This window comes from Aquarana catesbeiana, linkage group LG03 (assembly GCF_042186555.1).
Source record: "Aquarana catesbeiana isolate 2022-GZ linkage group LG03, ASM4218655v1, whole genome shotgun sequence".
Taxonomy (NCBI): Eukaryota; Metazoa; Chordata; class Amphibia; order Anura; family Ranidae; genus Aquarana; species Aquarana catesbeiana.
The window spans coordinates 719210683-719231433 of NC_133326.1; the positions used below are offsets into that span (position 1 = coordinate 719210683).

Genomic DNA, 20751 nt, shown 5'->3' on the forward strand with positions numbered 1-20751 from the left:
TTCCGGTTGGACTGCAAGCCGCAATCCCAACACTGCACTGCTCTCCTACTGGATAGGCCTACTTGACACAGCCTAGCAGCCAGATTCCCCCTGGGATAGGCACAATCTCTGGCCTAGCAGCCCAGGGCACACGACACACGTCCACCCAGACAGCCATCTGTTGGCACAGAACATAGATCACCTGACCTCACCCGAATATATAGGCTCTCCCAGCAGGCCAAGGGATTCAAGAAAACCCCTGCCCATTGGCTGAGATACCCCATATACCCATAACCTGACCTTGGGTTTCCCTTCTCGTATCTAGTACCACCAAGTACCCGGCCATCTGGCGGTAGAAGAGAAAAGTGCAACAAGGCCAAACTTAGGGAGAAATCAATGGATCTCTAACAACTGACCAGGGTAACTACTCCTGGCAAGTAAATTTGTGAGGAGCATCCCTGACTAAGCCCCAGGGCGGTACACAGATATCATCTCCATAGATATAGATTATATACTAGGATGTTACAGGAATTATTACAGAGGATGTAAAGGATGAAGTTTTTTTACCTTAACCACTTCAGCACCGGAAGGTTTTACCCACTTAATGACCAGAGCACTTTTTATAATTTGGCACTACGCTGTTTTAACTGGTAATTGCACGGTCATGCAATGCTGTACCAACCAAAATTGGCAAGAAACCAGAACCTGGGCAAAGGATGTAAATCCCACAAAGAAATTACCCACACCCTGAGAGGGAAACAAACTTAGCAATTTGTGGCCGGTAGCTTGGCAGGCTTCACTGTATGCAAGCTACCGGCCACCAGTTGCCTAGTTTGTTTCCCTCTCAGGGTGTGGATACTTACATCCTTCGCCCAGGTTCCTGTTTCTTGCGGCTTCCCACTGGTTTCCATCTCCCCGTCCTCACACAGCTCCCGGGGGAAGCTTGGTGGCATGGTTGGCATTTTATGCATTTATCCATCTATTATGAAGTTTTTTATTAATTTAGGATAGCATACCCGCCTATAAAGATGTATCTTTCAACTACTTCACAAAGAGTCATCTATTTCACACCAGTAGGCCAGGAGTCTTTCATCAATTGCATCTATCTGTGCTTCTCCCGAAGAAGCAAGACTCCTCTCATGAAAAGCGTATATGTGAAATTACCACATGTGTGAGACTTTTTGGCAGTCTAGCTGCGCACAGGACCCTGAAAACCAATCACCGCCTTCAGGCTTTCTAAGGGTGTAAATTTTAGATTTCACTCCTTGCTACCTATCATAGTTTCAGATAGCTTAGAGGCATGTTGAGTATTTTGCAGATCTCGCTTTTTGTCACAAAGTTTTGAAAGCTGACAAATTCAAATTTTCCTTTTGGGTGTCTACTTTCCAAAATGGGGTCATTTGGGGGGTTTTGTGCTATCTTGACATTTCAGGGCCTCCAAAACCGTGATAGGTAGTGAGGAGAAAAATCACAATTTTACGCCCTTAAAAAGCCTGAAGGCGATGATTAGATTTCGGGGTCCTGTACACGTCTAGAAAACATCTCATACTTGTGATATCCCCGTACTCAGGAGAAGCAGCAGATTGTATTGCTGTACAGATGTATTTTGGGGTGTAATTCCACATATACCCATGCCATGTGTGAGCAATATATAATTTAGTGACAATGAAAATTTTAATTTTCCTGAAACTTGTGGCAAAATATAAAATATTCCATGGACTCAAAATGCCTCTCATCAAATAGCTTGGGGTGTCTACTTTCCAAGAATGGGTTATTTCAGGGGGGTTGAACTGTCCTGGTATTTTATGCCCAACATTAGAAGCTTATGCCACACATCACCCACTCTTCTAACCACTGGAACCACCAAATCCTTTCTGACACTTATTTTTGCTAAAAAATTACTTTGAACCCCCAAACATCATATATTTTTTTTTTAAATCAGAGGCCTTACCGATTAAAATGGTGGGTGTTGCAAATTTGTTTTCACAAAGCAATTGCGCAGTGATTTTTGAAACGCAATTTTTTGGGAAAAAAACACTTTTTTACACACTATAAAAACACACTATATTGCCCAAATATTTGGTGAAATATAAAAGTGAATCTTATGCCGAGTACATAGATACCAAACACAACATGCGTTAAAATTACACACACCGCGCAGTGGCGACAAACTATATACATTTTTAAAAACCCCCTGAAGGAGTGCGATTCCTCTATCGGGACTTTTTTCACGGGGTTACCTCTAATAAAGTAGAAAGTAGTAGAAGTTTATAGTTTTTGTATAAAAGTATTGTAGTTTATTAATTTAGCATCTAAAAATCATTACACATGACCTAACCATATATACAATAAAATGGATGCATGTAAATGGGAAAAAGTAATTCTACAAATAAATGACCAAATGCAATGATACAGGTAATAAAGAACCAATGATCATAGAACCCGACGTTTCGAGGTAAGCAAAAGGGGTTGACCTCTTCTTCAGGGGTAACGACAATTGGTCAAAATGGATATTTCATCTACAAAATTAACAAAAAGCAGAGCAAACATAAATGGATGAATATCTCAGGCATTCACAGCAGGAGGCATCTAGTTTACATTATAAAGGTCAATAGACATTAACATATGTTGCATCTTTAGTAAGTTCCAGGCATATACATGCAGAGATTTCATACTGACCCCTTAAGATTCATATAACAATCCATCCTCTAAAAATATCAAGAAGAATCCAATTTCGATTACAACCAAATACTGCAACCAGCACGAAACCTTCAAAAAAATCACCAATAAGTATTGGCATCTTCTTTCAATGGACCCCACTATAGGCCCATATGTGAGCAAACACCCGGTCTTTACATTCAAAAGAGCCAGATCTCTCAAGGATTACCTGGTGTCCAGTGAATACCACGATTCCGGACACCAGGATCCGTGCAAATACCCAGGTACATACCCAGGTACATTTACTTGTGGGGGGTGCAACTACTGCCAGCAGGATTGTACCCCCCACCCTCTAACTCCATCAAACAGGCTGTCTCAAGCCTTCGCAGTGAGGGGAGGACTGTGTCTGTTCTTATATTGGGGATATCCTTTGTGAAGCAACCTCAGTCCACCCTGGTTCTTTTTCCTGTGATTCACCTGGTATCTTCCCTATCTTCTTGAGCCTCGGTTCTGTGATCCCTGTGTGGCCTTGACGGGCGGCAAATTCTTGATTTGCATTGGATGCTGATAATGTCCCTGGGAGTGTTTATATGAATCTTAAGGGGTCAGTATGAAATCTCTGCATGTATATGCCTGGAACTTACTAAAGATGTAACATATGTTAATGTCTATTGACCTTTATAATGTAAACTAGATGCTCTCTACTGCCTCCTGCTGTGAATGCCTGAGATATTCATCCATTTGTTTGCTCTGCTTTTTGTTAATTTTCTAGATGAAATATCCATTTTGACCAATTGTCATTACCCCTGAAGAAGAGGTCAACCCCTTTTGCTTACCTCGAAACGTCGGGTTCTATGATCATTGGTTCTTTATTACCTGTATCATTGCATTTGGTCATTTATTTGTAGAATTACTTTTTCCCATTTACATGCATCCATTTTATTGTATATATGGTTAGGTCATGTGTAATGATTTTTAGATGCTAAATTAATAAACTACAATACTTTTATACAAAAACTATAAACTTCTACTACTTTCTACTTTATTAGAGGTAACCCCGTGAAAAAAGTCCCGCTAGAGGAATCGCACTCCTTCAGGGGGTTTTTAAAAATGTATATAGTTTGTCGCCACTGCGCGGTGTGCGTAATTTTAACGCATGTTGTGTTTGGTATCTATGTACTTGGCATAAGATTCACTTTTATATTTCAGCAAATATTTGGGCAATATAGTGTGTTTTTGTGTATTAAGAATAAAAAAGTGTTTTTTTCCCAAAAAATTGCGTTTCAAAAATCACTGCGCAATTGCTTTGTGAAAACAAATTTGCAACACCCACCATTTTAATCTGTAAGGCCTCTGATTTAAAAAAAAATATATGATGTTTGGGGGTTCAAAGTAATTTTTTAGCAAAAATAAGTGTCAGAAAGGATTTGGTGGTTCCAGTGGTTAGAAGAGTGGGTGATGTGTGGCATAAGCTTCTAATGTTGGGCATAAAATACCAGGACAGTTCAACCCCCCTGAAATAACCCATTCTTGGAAAGTAGACACCCCAAGCTATTTGATGAGAGGCATTTTGAGTCCATGGAATATTTTATATTTTGCCACAAGTTTCAGGAAAATTAAAATTTTCATTGTCACTAAATTATATATTGCTCACACATGGCATGGGTATATGTGGAATTACACCCCAAAATACATCTGTACAGCAATACAATCTGCTGCTTCTCCTGAGTACGGGGATATCACAAGTATAAGATGTTTTCTAGCCGTGTACAGGACCCCGATAACTAATCATCGCCTTCAGGCTTTTTAAGGGCGTAAAATTGTGATTTTTCTCCTCACTACCTATCACGGTTTCGGAGGCCCTGAAATGTCAAGATAGCACAAAACCCCCCAAATGACCCCATTTTGGAAAGTAGACACCCAAAAGGAAAATTTGAATTTGTCAGCTTTCAAAACTTTGTGACAAAAAGCGAGATCTGCAAAATACTCAACATGCCTCTAAGCTATCCGAAACTATGAAAGGTAGCAAGGAGTGAAATCTAAAATTTACACCCTTAGAAAGCCTGAAGGCGGTGATTGGTTTTCAGGGTCCTGTGCGCAGCTAGACTGCCAAAAAGTCTCACACATGTGGTAATTTCACATATACGCTTTTCATGAGAGGAGTCTTGCTTCTTCGGGAGAAGCACAGATAGATGCAATTGATGAAAGACTCCTGGCCTACTGGTGTGAAATAGATGACTCTTTGTGAAGTAGTTGAAAGATACATCTTTATAGGTGGGTATGCTATCCTAAATTAATAAAAGAAACTTCAAAATAGATTGATAAATGCATAAAATGCCAACCATGCCACCAAGCTTCCCCCGGGAGCTGTGTGAGGATGGGGAGATGGAAACCAATGGGAAGCCGCAAGAAACAGGAACCTGGGCGAAGGATGTAAATCCCACAAAGAAAGTACCCACACCCTGAGAGGGAAACAAACTAGGCAACTGGTGGCCGATAGCTTGCATACAGTGAAGCCTGCCAAGCTACCGGCCACAAATTGCTAAGTTTGTTTCCCTCTCAGGGTGTGGGTATTTTCTTTGAGGGATTTACATCCTTTGCCCAGGTTCTGGTTTCTTGCCAATTTTGGTTGGTACAGCATTGCATGACCGTGCAATTACCAGTTAAAACAGCGTAGTGCCAAACTGTAAAAAGTGGTCTGGTCATTAAGTGGGTAAAACCTTCCTAAATTTATAGGTACAGCTAGTGCGACTCACAGGCAAAAGAGCAACTGGTTGTCAGAGACTGCTTGAATCGCTACAAAAAAAATAACTGTTAGCTCTAGCAGGGATCAGGTATGACTCTGCTAATGCTGCAGTTTTGTGTGTTGTGTTTTGTAAGTGACAGTGATCTGTTGATACTGCACTTGGGTGGGCTGGGCAGAGGGGCTAAACGCAGGTGCTGGCAGGTATCTGGGCTGATCCTGCTAACAATGCGTTCTTTGGGAACATTATACTACTGGGGACGCTAGTATAGATCTGATCAGATCAAAGATATTGATCTGTTCAAATACTATACTAGTAATGGAGCTATATAGTGTGTGTACCTGGCAAAAATCTGATGCTGTCTGGGATTTAGCTACCACTAACTCACACTAAAACCTGATAAAAAAACTGATATCACCTGTGACACCAACATGGTGATCAGAAAAGAGATCTGTACACTCTACTAGTGACACCGTGACAGGGAGTGAAAGGGTTAAATGGGGCAATCAGGGGGTAATCAAGGGGTAAAATGTGTGCCTACATGTCCTGGTGTCAGTGCAGTGTTGGTGTATTCACAGTAGATGTCTTCAACTCTCACGCTGGAACTGAAAAGGGCTCCACAAGGGGAGATGACATCACTTCCTCTGCCTGTGTTTACATTACATAGGCAGAGGACAGTCTGCTATTCGTCAGAACCGATCAGCAGTTCCAGGCCAGAAATCATTGGCCCGGGTCTGTAGACTGATCGGTTCTGAAATGAATACGATCTTCACAGGGACAGGGGGGGTGCAGGCATGCCCCCCCTTACCTACGCACGCGACTGACGTACAATGACGGCGATTCATGCAGAAGAGCCAACCTGCCGCTTTACAACTGCGGCGGCTGGTTGGGAACGGTTAATAAATTCTCTGCATTCTCTGTATTAAGGTAAAACAGCTTCTGTTTGCAGCTCCCTCCATCCCCCCTAATACTTTCCTGAGCCTGATCTCCATCCAGCAATGTGCACAAGAGCAGAGGCTCTCCTGGCTCTCTCCCTCCTCATTCAGACACAGCAGGGGAAGCCATTGCAGCGCTGGAACTTTGACATCAATGAAATTAATAATGTTTTAGTTTTCAACACATACTTACAGCACTGGGGTTGTGGTATTACCAGCTAGTCACAGCACTGGTGCTTTGGTATCAATTACCTGTATAAAGTTGTTAGTTTTCGGCATAAAATGTATTAATACCAATTCATTAGGCTGCAACACATTGTTACAGCACTGAGGTTGTGGTAGTAGCAGACATATATTGTATGTAGTATTTGCTTTGTATTATAATTTTTGTTGTGTAATTATTATTTGCAAGTATCAGGATCAGGTGGTTAGGTGGTTTATTACATAGTTACACAGCCGTATAGTAACACTGGGGTTGTGGTAACACTTACCTCTGTCTGCAGGTAGGTTGTCTGTGTAATATAGAGCAGAGCTTCACTAGTTTGTTATTTAATGTAAAAAATATGTACAAAGATAAAGAATGACAGAAAGTACAACAAAGACAAAAGGACAGACACAGTCTGGCTGTGAGAATTAAACAGAAATAAACTTTTTTCTGGGGATTATCCTGTGACAGGAACATGTCAGGAACATCCTCTATTCACCGGTTAGACCGGCTCCATGGGAATCACCCCGTCCATATCTCAGGATCCTCAAGTTATGGATGTGGGTGGAGTTCAGCCATCAGCCAATCAACCCTGGGGGGTGTTCCCTGCCCAGCCCACCACCCGGTCCTGAGCTAAATGGGTCATGAATGGTTCTGATGGATGAGGATTGAATTTTTAACACCAGCATGTCAGTCTGATCCCAACAAGACCAGTGCTTGGCTGGTGTGATCAGACTCCATAGAACCATTCTGGGAGTTTCTCCTGGATTCTATCCTCACTACACATACAATGTTATATGTGCATGTACCCAAACATGTGTACAATCAGGAGGAATTATTTAGATTTCTCTGCAACTAATATTTTATTTTGTATGAAAGATAAAATAGATTCCTCTGTTCTCTGACATAAATCAATGTCTAATCTGTATATTCCCCCGGACGCCGGTAATGGCTGGAGAAGAACCGTTGTGTGCACCAATGATCCACTTCCTGGTTACACGGCCCTTGGAGCGCACACGTCACTTCCAGTCAATGTCGTAGATTACGTCACTGACGCGTTTCATCACTTCCTGACTTTGTCTAAGGGCCGGACCAGAAGTGACATGTGCTCTCCACGGGCTGTGTAACCAGGAAGTGGATCGTTGGTGCACACCGCGTCCAGGGGAATATACAGGCACAGTACACTTTACTATTGCTCTAAGATAACCTGAACTATGTATGCATATTTTGTAAGGGGGTTTTTGACTTTAATAAAAAAATTTTTAGCAGTATTACAACTACACATGTGGATATATTTATTCCTTTCACATGGTCTTACTGAAGCCTCATACAGTGTGATTAACACTTGGTGGAAGCTGTGGTTGGATCAGTGGAGAAGCTTGTATTGCTAAAGGCGTATTACTACTATATTTCTGGTGAGTGTACCCCCAAAAGGGGAAATAAATTCCCTCACATGGTGAAGTGTATGGTGGAAGGCGTTTTCAACTATCACATTACAAGTTGTACCAGATCTCTGTCACTCCTATTGACTCATATATGAACTGTATATGGAAGCTTGTCTTTGGATTTGCATTTGACAGGAAGCGCTGCTACAATATTTAAAGGATTTTATGTTTTAGATTGTTTTTTTTTTTTATATTGTCTTTTTATATTACATATTTTTAAGCGGCTGCTTTTAGATTGTGATTATATAGTTGTATTTATTTATAGCTGCACAGATATCGCAAGTGCCATCTTCCTGGGCGCAGAGAGGTGCTTTTTTTAGGTTGGCAAGTATAATCAAGCATCTTTATAAATAAATCAATGTCTGGCAGACAGTTTGGGGGCTTCTCACTGTATCGGCCTCGTCCCCTGCTGGGCTTGTAGATGAAATGGCTAGGACTTCTCTTTGAGGCTCAGTGAGGTGACAATTTTATATCTACAAGGGTGCCAGGATTTTACTGAAATCTAGGTGTCACTTCTGGTCTAGACACTCGCTCTGTCCTTCCAGATTCTAATTGAGGACCATCTGTCTATGATTGGTCACTGAATGAAGAGAATACGGAGTCCTGTGTGTCTTCTGGTCTGATTCAGGTCTGAATCTAGACCAAAATTTGGGCTGAAATCGGACCTGAAACGGTGAATGGAAACGCGCCAGACCCCCTGCTGTGAGCCTCTGTGAACTCCAGTGTGAACCCAGCCAAAGTCTCATCTCTGATAGTCAGTGGAGGGGGGAGGGTATGAAAGCCAATAACAGCAAGTGACCTGAAGGACTATGATGGGAACTCCCAGTGTAACCGGCCAATCAGAAGTCTGTCTTTGTATAACTTTCATCTAGGTGACATGTCTGGGTCCCTCACATAGAAGATTTATACCAGAATCATGCAGAATATTATCTCATTTAAGGGATAATTCTCACTCCAGCTCCTGCAGAGTACAGTCAGGATGTCTGAGCCCCTCACATAGAAGTTTTATTCCAGAGTCTTCCAGGTGATTAAATGATAATTCCAGTCTGGTGAGGGATGGATTATTGATAAGAATGGATTGGAGATCATCACAGCCAGAGGAAGTCACACCACATCTCTCCAACCTGCAGAGACAAATCCAGACACATGATATTATATTATAAGATGAATATGAGGAATTATTCCCATTTAGTATAAAGTAACATAACATCACTAGAGCGGAATATCAGGATATACAGAATGTTATACAGAGGAAAGATATTGTTATTAGGGAATAGGTATGAGCTTCGAGTTCGAGTCGAACTCATGTTCGACTCGAACATCGGCTGTTCGCAAGTTCGCCGAACAGCGAATGATTTGGGGTGTTCGTGGCAAATTCGAATGCCGCGGAACACCCTTTAAAAGTCTATGGGAGAAATCAAAAGTGCTAATTTTAAAGGCTTATATGCAAGTTATTGTCATAAAAAGTGTTTGGGGACCTGGGTCCTGCCCCAGGGGACATGGATCAATGCAAAAAAAGTTTTAAAAAAGGCCGTTTTTTCAGGAGCAGTGATTTTAATAATGCTTAAAGTCAAACATTAAAAGTGTAATATCCCTTTAAATTTCGTAGCTGGGGGGTGTCTATAGTATGCCTGTAAAGGGGCGCATGTTTCCCGTGTTTAGAACAGTCTGACAGCAAAATGACATTTCAAAGGAAAAAAAGTCATTTAAAACTACTCGCGGCTATTGCATTGCCGGTCCGACAATACACATAGAAGTTCACTGATAAAAAGGCATGGGAATTCCCCGCAGGGGAACCCCGAACCAAAATTTTTAAAAAAAATGACGTGGGGGTCCCCCTAAATTTCATACCAGGCCCTACAGGTCTGGTATGGATATTAAGGGGAACCCCCGGCCAAAATTAAAAAAAAAAAAATGACGTTGGGGTCCCCCTAAATTCCATACCAGACCCTTCAGGTCTGGTATGGATTTTAAGGGTAACCCCGCGCCAAAATTAAAAAAAAAAACGGCGTGGGATCCCCCCAAAAATCCATACCAGACCCTTATCCGAGCACGCAACCTGGCAGGCTGCAGGAAAAGAGGGGGGGACGAGAGAGCGCCCCCCTCCTGAACCGTACCAGGCCACATGCCCTCAACATTGGGAGGGTGCTTTGGGGTAGCCCCCCAAAAAACCTTGTCCCCATGTTGATGAGGACAAGGGCCTCATCCCCACAACCCTGGCCGGTGGCTGTGGGGGTCTGCGGACGGGGGGCTTATCAGAATCTGGAAGCCCCCTTTAACAAGGGGACCCCCAGATCCCGCCCCCCCTGTGTGAAATGGTAAGGGGGTACTACCATTTCACTTAAAAACTATCAAAAATGTTAAAAATGACAAGAGACAGTTTTTGACAATTCCTTTATTTAAATGCTTCTTTCTTCTTTCTTTTATCTCCCTTCATCTTCTTCTTCTTCTTCTGGCTCTTCTGGTTCTTCCTCCGGTGTTCTCGTCCAGCATCTCCTCCGCGGCGTCTTCTATCTTCTTCTCCTCGGGCCGCTCCGCACCCATGGCATGGGGAGAGGCTCCCGCTCTTCTCTTCATCTTCTTCTCTTCTTCATCTTCTTCTTCATCTTCTTCTCTTCTTCATCTTCTTCTTCAGGCCGCTCCGCACCCATGCTGGCATGGTGGGAGGCTCCCGCTGTGTGATGCGTTTCCTCTTCTGACGGTTCTTAAATAACGGGGGGCGGGGCCACCCGGTGACCCCGCCCCCCTCTGACGCACGGGACATGACGCGACTTCCCTGTGGCATTCCCGTCACCGTATGTCAGAGGGGGCGGAGTCACCGGGTGGCCCCGCCCCCTGTTATTTAAGAACCGTCAGAAGAGGAGACGCATCACACAGCGGGAGCCTCCCTCCATGCCAGCATGGGTGGGGAGCGGCCCGGAGAAGAAGATGAAGAAGAGAAGAAGATGAAGAATCGGATGGGCGTGAGTGTGTGAGTGAGTGAAGTGCTCCTCCCCCCCCCTCTCATGTTCCCGGGCTAAGAGCACGAGAAATCATCCAATCATCCGGCTGTCAGATGGAATACAGAGACGCTGAGAGACGCTGAGACATAGAGTGAGAGAGAGAGAGAGCCTGTCTGTCTGCATATCTGCTGAAATACTTGGCTTCAGTCAAGCTGAACGCTGGGAGGATACACACCAGAGCTCTCTTGTCTGCCTGGGCATGCCTGTCTAGCTGCTTGGCTTCAATCCTGTTACATACCGTACGGCAGGCAAACACACACCGCAGCCCTCAGGAGAAACGGACGGGCGGCCAAAACCAAAAGTGAAAGGAGAGTGAGGTGAGAGGTGATTGACGGCTCCTCCTGATCCCTTCATGAACATCCCCTCAATCTACACATACCATTCACAAATATCACTCCATCGCTGTGTTACTGGCCGGCTGGGTCACTGTTTCTACACACCACAGCTCCCATTGTGTCACTGTATTAAACCCCTTCAGTCTAATTGTATTACTCCACCGCTGTGTGACTGGCTGGCTGGATCACTGCCTCATTACAACACAACTCCTACTGTGTTAGAGTACGAAATTATATCAAGTTAAACTATATTATTAACTTTACTATTCCACCGCTGTGTTACTGGCAGGCTGGATCACTGCCTCATTATACCACAGCCCCCACTGAGTCACTGTACGCAACTTTAACTATACCATTAACCATACCATTTCACCGCTGTGTTACTGGCTGGCTGGGTCACTGCCACATTACATCACAGTCCCCACTGTTTCAGTGTATGAAATTATTTTTAAATTAACTACACCATTCCACCGCTGTGTTATTGGCTGGCTGGATCACTGCTTCATTACATCACAGTTCCCACGGTGCCACTGTACAAAATCCCTTCTATTTAATTACACCATTCCACTGCTGTGTTACTGGCCAGTCGGGTCACCGCTTTATTACACCACAGCTCCCACTGTGTTATTGTACAAGGATGACAACTCGCAGACAAGTAGCCGCGCAGCCAGCAGCAGGGAGAGGAAGGAAATCAATGGACGGCATTAAGGCTTTCATGTCCCCCCGCACACCTGAGCCAACCGGACGGCTGGACATTAAAAAACGGAGCGGAGCCACCATAACTGACAGTGTGGAGAAAACAGAGTGTGAGTCTGGGATAAAGCGGGCGGATGTACAGCCAAAAGGGGACAGTATCGTCGTGAACGGTAAGAGACCTCCTACAGCGGGAAGAGGGAGGAGGACCCCGGAGCAGAGCCCTCCCGGTAGTGGTGGTGGGTGCCCCCAGGTAAAAGGAGCTAAAAATATAGGCCAGCTAGTTCCTGGTAATGGACATTTAGAAACGGCTATACAAAGTATATCAACGGGAAGCCGGGGTACAGTGACACAGGGGGAGGATGATAGACAGACTCAAGAAGAGTCTGAGACCATAGATATGGAGAGGATGAGAGCAAGAGAAGGAGAGGACCCAACCCCCAACATGGACCGAAGTAACAGTCAGGAATACCCAAGTATAAAAGGTGGGGGAGAGGGAAGATGTGGGTCACCGCAGAGACATGTCATGGACTGTGACCAGGAGAGCCTCCAAAACGGTGAAGGGAATCCACAAGGATGGACTGGACAAAGTGTAGATCCAGAAAGGGATATCTGGGGCCTGTTGAAGGCCCTCCCCACTAAAAGTGATATTCAGCAATTAATAAATGCAGTTGAACAATCTTGTATGCAAGCAGTAGCAAGCGTAAAAGAGGACGTCAGGGACCTGGGATACAGAGTAGAGGGGATGGAAAAAGAACAAGAAGTCATTATACAAGCTGTGACCGAAACTCAAGAATCCATGAAAAAATATGAAGAAACTTTAAATGCATACAGGGACCAGCTGGATGAATATGAGAATAGGGATAAACGCCAAAATATACGTATAAAGGGACTGAAAGAGTCAATCACAGCGACAGAACTAGCCCCAGTGGCACAAAAAATGTTTGGACAGATTTTAGGAGATCAAGCCCCTAATGTTATAGAAATAGACCGGATACACCGGGCCCACTCCAAGAGCACAAAAACTGATGTACCCAGAGATGTAATATGTAAAGTGCACAAATATGCAGTGAAGGAGAGTATAATGAAGATGGCACGTGATAACCCTAGGATTACATTTGAAGGTTCAAACATAGCTCTGTATCCAGATATATCAAAAAGGACGCTCTTTAAACGTGGGGCGGTTCGCCCATTGCTGGAAATTTTACGGAAGGCGGAGATCAAGTATAGGTGGGGGTTCCCTTTCAGTCTAACAGCTTCCAGGAATGGAAGAACCGCAACATTGCGAACGAAGGACGATCTAAAAGTATTTGTGGAAAAATTAGATCTCCCGATGGTGGACTTTGTGGACTGGAGAATAAGTTGTCTAGGGCCCCCCCTACAACGAGCAGAGAAATGGCAAGAAGTACCAGCAAAGGTTAATAGGGGAATAGCCCAGAGAAAGACTTAAAGGACATTTTTTTTTTTTTTTTTTTTCCCTTCCCACTCAGGAGGGGTTTAATAGAGTAATGCCGGGGAGAGGGGGGGGATTGGGAGGGAAGGTGTAGTGGGGAATGTGTACCTTAGGTAGGTCAATAGGTCATCCCCAATGGAAGGGGAGAATAATCCTGCGGAAGGCAGGGAAGGGTGGCGGCAGGCGCACAGGAGGTGTGGGTGTGCGCAAGCTAAATACCCGATTTTTAGAAATACCCCTAATGGAAGGTTTGTGGTATGGGAGGACAGGATGTAAGTATGTAAGGTATATATTTATGCTATACAAGTGGTATATTTTTTGTATTTTTTGGGTTTTTTGTCTGGAAGTAATGAATGACGGGGGGGGGTAGAAGGGGGGGCGGGATTGGCAGAGGAGAAGATAGAGAACAAGTGCAAGGGGCTGGGTGTTCTAAAAATGAAATAAAATGACAGCCATATTGAAAATTTTGTCATATAATGTGAGGGGTTTGAACTCACCAATTAAAAGAGGGCGCTTATGGGTTGAGCTGCAACATTGGGGAGCTGATGTTGTTTTCCTGCAGGAGACCCATTTCAAGATGAAGAAGAGAAGAAGATGAAGAAGAAGATGAAGAAGAGAAGAAGATGAAGAGAAGAGCGGGAGCCTCTCCCCATGCCATGGGTGCGGAGCGGCCCGAGGAGAAGAAGATAGAAGACGCCGCGGAGGAGATGCTGGACGAGAACACCGGAGGAAGAGCCAGAAGAAGAAGAAGAAGATGAAGGAAGATAGAAGAAAGAAGAAAGAAGAAGCATTTAAAAAAAGAAATTGTCAAAAACTGTCTCTTGTCATTTTTAACATTTTTGACAGTTTTTTAGTGAAATGGTAGGGGTACAGTACCCCCTTACCATTTCACACAGGGGGGGCGGGATCTGGGGGTCCCCTTGTTAAAGGGGGCTTCCAGACTCCGATAAGCCCCCCGCCCACAGACCCCCACAACCATCGGCCAGGGTTGTGGGGATGAGGCCCTTGTCCTCATCAACATGGGGACAAGGTGTTTTGGGGGGCTACCCCAAAGCACCCTCCCAATGTTGAGGGCATGTGGCCTGGTACGGTTTAGGGGGGGGGGCGCTCTCTCGTCCCCCCCTCTTTTCCTGCGGCCTGCCAGGTTGCGTGCTCGGATAAGGGTCTGGTATGGGTGTAGTACTTATGTCTACACAGTATAAAAAGAGGGCGCTGTGACAGCTCAGTCACCCCCTTATGTACACTTTTATTAAGCAGAACCTCACACAGTGTCTCATACAGCTGCTTCTGAAATTGATAGATAAAGGAAAGGATCTGGGGGGTTTATGAAATAAAACAGCAGAATGTCTGATGGTGGATACCCCAGTGACCCCAGTATTCCTTCACCTTCTTAAAGTCCACCAATCAGGAGTTCCCATTGAAGGTCACCGGATTGTGTCAGGAATAGGATCCCTTATAGAGAATGTAGGGGGGAAGGGTGGATATACTTTAGTGCTGAGACTTCTGGGATATATTAGAGATACAAGTACTATATTGGTGGATATTCCATATTTACAATGGGATTCTACATTCACATGGGGGACACTTCACATTAAACCACTTTAGTCTTCTATCCCCCATTCTTTAGTGTCTCCAGCAATCAGATATCCTCTCCATAGATATAGATCATATACTAGGATGTTACAGGAATTAATACAGAGGATGTAAAGGATGAAGGTTTTTTACCTTAACCCATTCATCCCCGGAAGGATTTGCCCCCTTAATGACCAGAGCACTGTTTACAATTTGGCATTGTGCTGCTTTAACTGGTAATTGCGCGGTCATGCAATGCTCTACCCAAACAAAATTTGTGTCCTTTTTTCCCACAAATAGAGCTTTCCAAAAAAATCCAATAAACTCAATTTTAGTCATACATTTAGGCCAAAATTTATTCAGCCACATGTCTTGGGTAAAAAATGTCAATAAGCGTATATTTATTGGTTTGCGCAAAAGTTATTGCGTCTACAAACTAGAGTACATTTACTGGAATTTATGCAGCTTTTAGTTTATGACTGACACTCATTTCTTGAGGTGCTAAAATGGCAGGGCAGTACAAACCCCCTCAAATGACCCTATTTTGAAAAGTAGACACCCCAAGGAATTTGGTGAGAGGCATGTTGAGCCCATTGGATATTTTTTTTTTCACAAGGAAAAAGGACAAAAAAAATGGTATATTGCTCACATATGACATGGGTATATGTGGAATTACACCCCAAAATACATTCTGCTGCTTCTCCTGAGTATGGGGATATCACACGTGTGAGACTTTTTAGCAGTCTAGCCACGTACAGGACCCCGAAAACCAATCACCGCCATCAAGATTTCCAAGGGCGTACATTTTTTATTTCACTCCTCACTATCTATCCCAGTTTTGGAGGCCATGAAATGCCCACATGGCACAAAAACCCCCAAATTACCTCATTTTGGAAAGTACACACCCCCAAGCTATTTGCTGAGAGGCATGGTGAGTATTTTGCAGATCTCGCTTTTTGTTACAAAGTTTTGAAAATTGAAAAAAAAAAAAAAAATCCTTTTCTTTCTTCATTTTCCAATACAAATGAGATCTGCAAAATACTCGCCATGTCTCCTAGCAAATATCTTGTGCTATCTTTTCGGGCCTCCAAAACTGTGATTGGTTTTTGGGGTCCTGTACGCGGCTAGGCTCCCAAAAAGGTCTCACACATGTGGTATCCCTGTACTCAGGAGAAGCAGCAGAATGTATTTTGGGTTGTAATTTCACATACACCAATGCCATGTGTGAGCTATATATCATTTAGTGACAATTTTGTGTAAAAAATAATAATAATAATTTTCCTGAAACTTGTGGCAAAATGTATAATATTCTATGGACTCAACATGCTTCTCAGCAAATAGCTTGAAGTGTCTATTTTCCAAAAAGGGGTCATTTGGGGGGTTTTGAACTGTCCTGGCATTTTATGCCCAACATTAGAAGCTTATGCCACACATCACTCACTCTTCTAACCATTTGAACCACTTGTCCTTTCTGACACTTTGTTTACATGAAAATAAAATTTGTTTTTGCTAGAAAATTACTTTGAACCCACAAACATTATATCACCGGCTGCATGCTCGAGTCTCCCGGTGGGACAGGAGAGCCAGAGAAAAACATGGAAGACCGCGGGGGGGGGAAACATTCCCTCACACTGCTTGTAAAAGCAGTCTGGTGGCTAATTAGCCACTAGGATTGCTTTTACATGAAAGCCAACTGCTGGCAGAAAAGAATGATACCAAGATAATGCCTAAACCTGCAGGCATCATTCCGGAATAACCGCTCACAGTCCAGCAACATACCAGTACGTCGCTGGTCCTTGTTGGGCATATATTATCTTTTATTTTCATACAGCCTGTGGATTAACTGAAAAAAGATAACAGGTTCCTCCATTCACATCAATCGTGGTATGCCCAACATTAGAATACCACCCTTCATCCACCAACTTCTAATGATGAGCGTACATGCACCATTCTAAAAAAAGAACCTAACAGATTCCTCATTCACATCGATCAGCTTTTGTATTTGTTTATTTAATTTCTTATTTTATTTTATTTATTTTTTTACATTTTTACACTTTTATTGTAACTGTAAACGTTTCAGCTTAGGGTCTCTCAAAATGTGATGACCATCTCATCTTTCGAGACCCTATGTGATAGTGTGCCCTAGTACTGTGCCGTGCTGTACATACATAGTTACATAGTTGGTGATAGTGAGGTTGAAAAAAGACACAAGTCCATCAAGTCCAACCTATGTGTGTGCTTTTATGTCAGAATTACATTGTATATCCCTGTATGTTATGGTCATTCAGGTTCCTATCTAATAGTTTTTTTAAAATGATCAATGCTCCCCGCTGAAACCACTGCCTATGAAAGAGAATTCCACATCCTCACCGCTCTTATGCCGCGTGCACACGATCGGACATTCCGACAACAAAATCCATGTTTTTTTTCCGACGGATGTTGGCTCAAACTTGCCTTGCTTAAAAACGGTCACACAAAGTTGGTCAGAAATTCCGAACATCATGAACACGGTGAAGTACAACGCGTACAACAAGCCGACAAAAATGAAGTTCAATAGCCAGTGCTGCTCTTCTGCTTGATTCTGAGCTTGCGTGGAAATTTGTGCGTTGGAATTGTGTACACATGATCGGAATTTTCGCAAACGGATTTTTTTGACAGAAAATTTGAGATCCAGATCTCAAATTTTGTGTGTCGGAAATTCCGATGGAAAAAGTCAGATGGAGCCTACATGGTCGTAATTTCCAACATTAAGCTCCGATCACACATTTTCCGTCGGAAAGCCCGACCATGTGTACGGGGCATAACAGTAAAGAACCCTCTATGTAGTCTGAGGTTAAATTGCTTCTCTTCTAATGTTAGTGAATGGCCGCATGTCTTTTTAAATTCCCTTTCACAGAAAAGTTTTATCTCCATTGTAGGGTCACCAGTATGGTATTTGTACATTGAAATCATATCCCCTCTCAAGCGTCTCTTCTCCAGAGAGAATAAGTTCAATGCTTGTAACCTTTCCTTATAACTAAGGTCCTTCAGACCCTTTATTAGCTTTGTTGCCCTTCTCTGGACTCTCTCCAGTTGCAGAACATCCCTCCTGAGGACTGGTGCCCAGAACTAACCTATTCTAATACTCCACTAGTGTATGGTAGTGATGGAAACATTCATGGATGCAGAGACCAGGTTGGTCAGGACAGGAGGGACATAAAAAGCTGGTGTCATGCCTATATCTGTGCTTTCTGCAGACACGTCTTCTTTGGGGTGCTCTTTGGGCAGGGGTACTGTGATGGGAGTCACATTGAGCGTGGGATTAGTGGAACCCAGAATACCTTGGAGAGGTTGGGAAACCCTTGCTTCAGCTCCCCATGAACCTCTTATGTCTAATTCACCCTGTGTCTATTAGGGGCACAGGGTGATCAAGAAAATGTGGCTTGGATTACTTAAAATGAAGCAGTAATATTTATCCACCATATCTCCCAGGAAATATATAGACTATTCCCGATTTTTTTTTTATTCTGAACTATACATGTCAATTGAAAGAGCTGATCACATTGGCCTCTGTACAATGTAGGAAACAGTCCGTCTGCTACTAGGGGCTCCTGCTATTATGTGAAAGTGTCCTGTGTTTATGTGCATGATGATGTGTGTTGTGTCTTCTAAAAGACAACAAAGGTCATACCTCTGAGTCACCTAGGCTGTTTAAATGATTAACTAGCTATGTTAATTCTGTTTCTAGTTACAGTTTGCTAGGGTAATGTGATCAGAATGGGGAAATGTCCTCCTGGTGTTTGTCCAATAAATGATTCCATGTTCAAACTGTGTAACTGAGCTAGTCTCATCTAATTCTTGGTTACAATATTCGGCTGTAAAATCTGATATCTGATGTTCAGACTGGAGGAGGCTGTATACTGATGGAAGCTTTCAAGTGGAGTGCGATGGGGTTCCGTGACATTGGTGGCATCAGTGGGATCCTTCCTGCAGTCTGGGACATCCAAACTTCCAACGGGATCAAGGTCCGGATAGCAAAAGAGCTGGAGATATCTATCTGGCATCAAAGTTGCAAGGACTGCTGCGGAGTGCCCTTTCAGCAATCCCCAGGTCTGTGTATGCAGATCAGTACCTGGAGATCAGACAGTAGATTCAGGTGCAGATCTGGATTGGAGCCCTCCAGGTTGCTGGTAGACACCAGGGCAAGTGATTTCCAACCACAGAGCAATGAGCCAGTGACCAATGGGAGTTACAGATGCCATTCCTGGAAGAGTGGCCCCAGGACCAATGGGTGTCCGAGTTGGACAGGCTGGTCCAGCAGGAGATAGAGCTGGACAATCGATATCAGGCTCTGCAATGGCATGCAGAGCAGGGATATTTAGGGGAGATTCGTGTTGGTGAAGACACCTTCAGTATTAAGGGACCTGGCAGTCCTGTATTCAAACACATCCATAAGGAAGGGGAGCGTGAAGACTCAATTATAAATTGGGTGAAAGCTGCAGGTGTGTAAAAAGTCAAAAACAGTATCAAAGGTAAATGGAAAACACCGCGCTAACCAGTGAAATAAATGGAAGCTGCTGCATACAGTCTGACAAAAACAACAAATAGGCACATGGAAAAATGCAGCGACTTTCCAACCGAGAAACTAGGTCCCAATGGGTCATTCAGAGAAAGTGCAAAAAAGCCTCTTACCGGATCCTGTGGGAAGTCGCTGTAAGATGCCTGGTGTTTTCTGACAACCATCAGATCACCACCACCCCTTGGAGTACTTATACCTCCTGTGCAGTTGGACATTCACATCCATCTATGGACGTTTTTGTTTCAAGGCACCTGTGGTTAATTATTGATTTCCTTACCGTTTCACCATTTTAAAGACTTATGCTCATTTGTACATGCGCTGCATTTTTCCATGTGCCTATTTGATGTTTTTGTCAGACTGTATGCAGCAGCTTCCATTTAGTTCACTGGTTAGCGCAGTGTTTTCCATTTACCTTTGAGCAGCTTCAGCCTCCCTGAGAGAAGAAGCAGTCAGCCTTTCTCCCACAACACTGACAGAGACATGGGATTTTCTGCCAGCAGCATCTGTGGAGTTACCAGAAACTTCTCCAGTTGAAGTGCTGACAACTGGACAGAGGGTCCAAGACCTCTGCCCTACACCTGCGGCAGTTCCGGAGGCCCAGGGCGAGAAGGTGGCGGTCACTCCCCAGCAGCAGATTAAGATCCAGAGGGAGAAGGGAGAGGAGGTGTTTGTCCTCCCTCAACAACAGTCAGCCAGGGTGGAGGAAGCTGCCTGTCCTTCCCAGCAAGGATCCATGCACCTGGGAGACAGTACCAGAGACATGTTGTCCCAGCAGCCAGATAAGGGTAAGGGAGATGGAGCAGCTGGCTTCCCTTCCCAGCAGCAGATCGCACCCCAGAATGATGCCAGCAAACCAGCAGAAGGGCTGGCGACAGGGCAGAGTGCTGCTGGCCTCTGCCCTCAACTAACAGAAGATGGAGTTCCTGTGAAAGGTGGATGGGACATCGGTCTCCAGGGAGAAGGGCCAGTCCATGCTTCTCCCCAGTGGCGAGTATGTTCTACAAGAGAGGCAGAGGTTGGCTGGGTGAGTAATGCTCTGTTGGGAACAATTGGTTGTACTGTGTGGATACCAGTTTCGGGTGACTGGAACTACGGACTAACTTTGGAGTCAACCTATCTGGGTTCTCCTCCTGTATTAGTCTGCTGCCGAAAGGGGAGAGATTGAGTCACTT

The 20751-nt window shown here is 43.9% G+C and overlaps 1 protein-coding gene across 1 annotated transcript in view; it reads right to left on the reverse strand.

Moving 5' to 3' along the window:
• The window catches only part of LOC141133714 (NACHT, LRR and PYD domains-containing protein 12-like), a 200615-nt gene that overhangs the window by 44426 nt on the left and 135438 nt on the right, over window positions 1-20751 (reverse strand). Inside the window, exon 9 of the mRNA XM_073623234.1 lies at window positions 8920-9090. Coding sequence (XP_073479335.1) covers window positions 8920-9090 — 171 coding nt within the window. The remainder of the gene's footprint in view (window positions 1-8919; window positions 9091-20751) is intronic.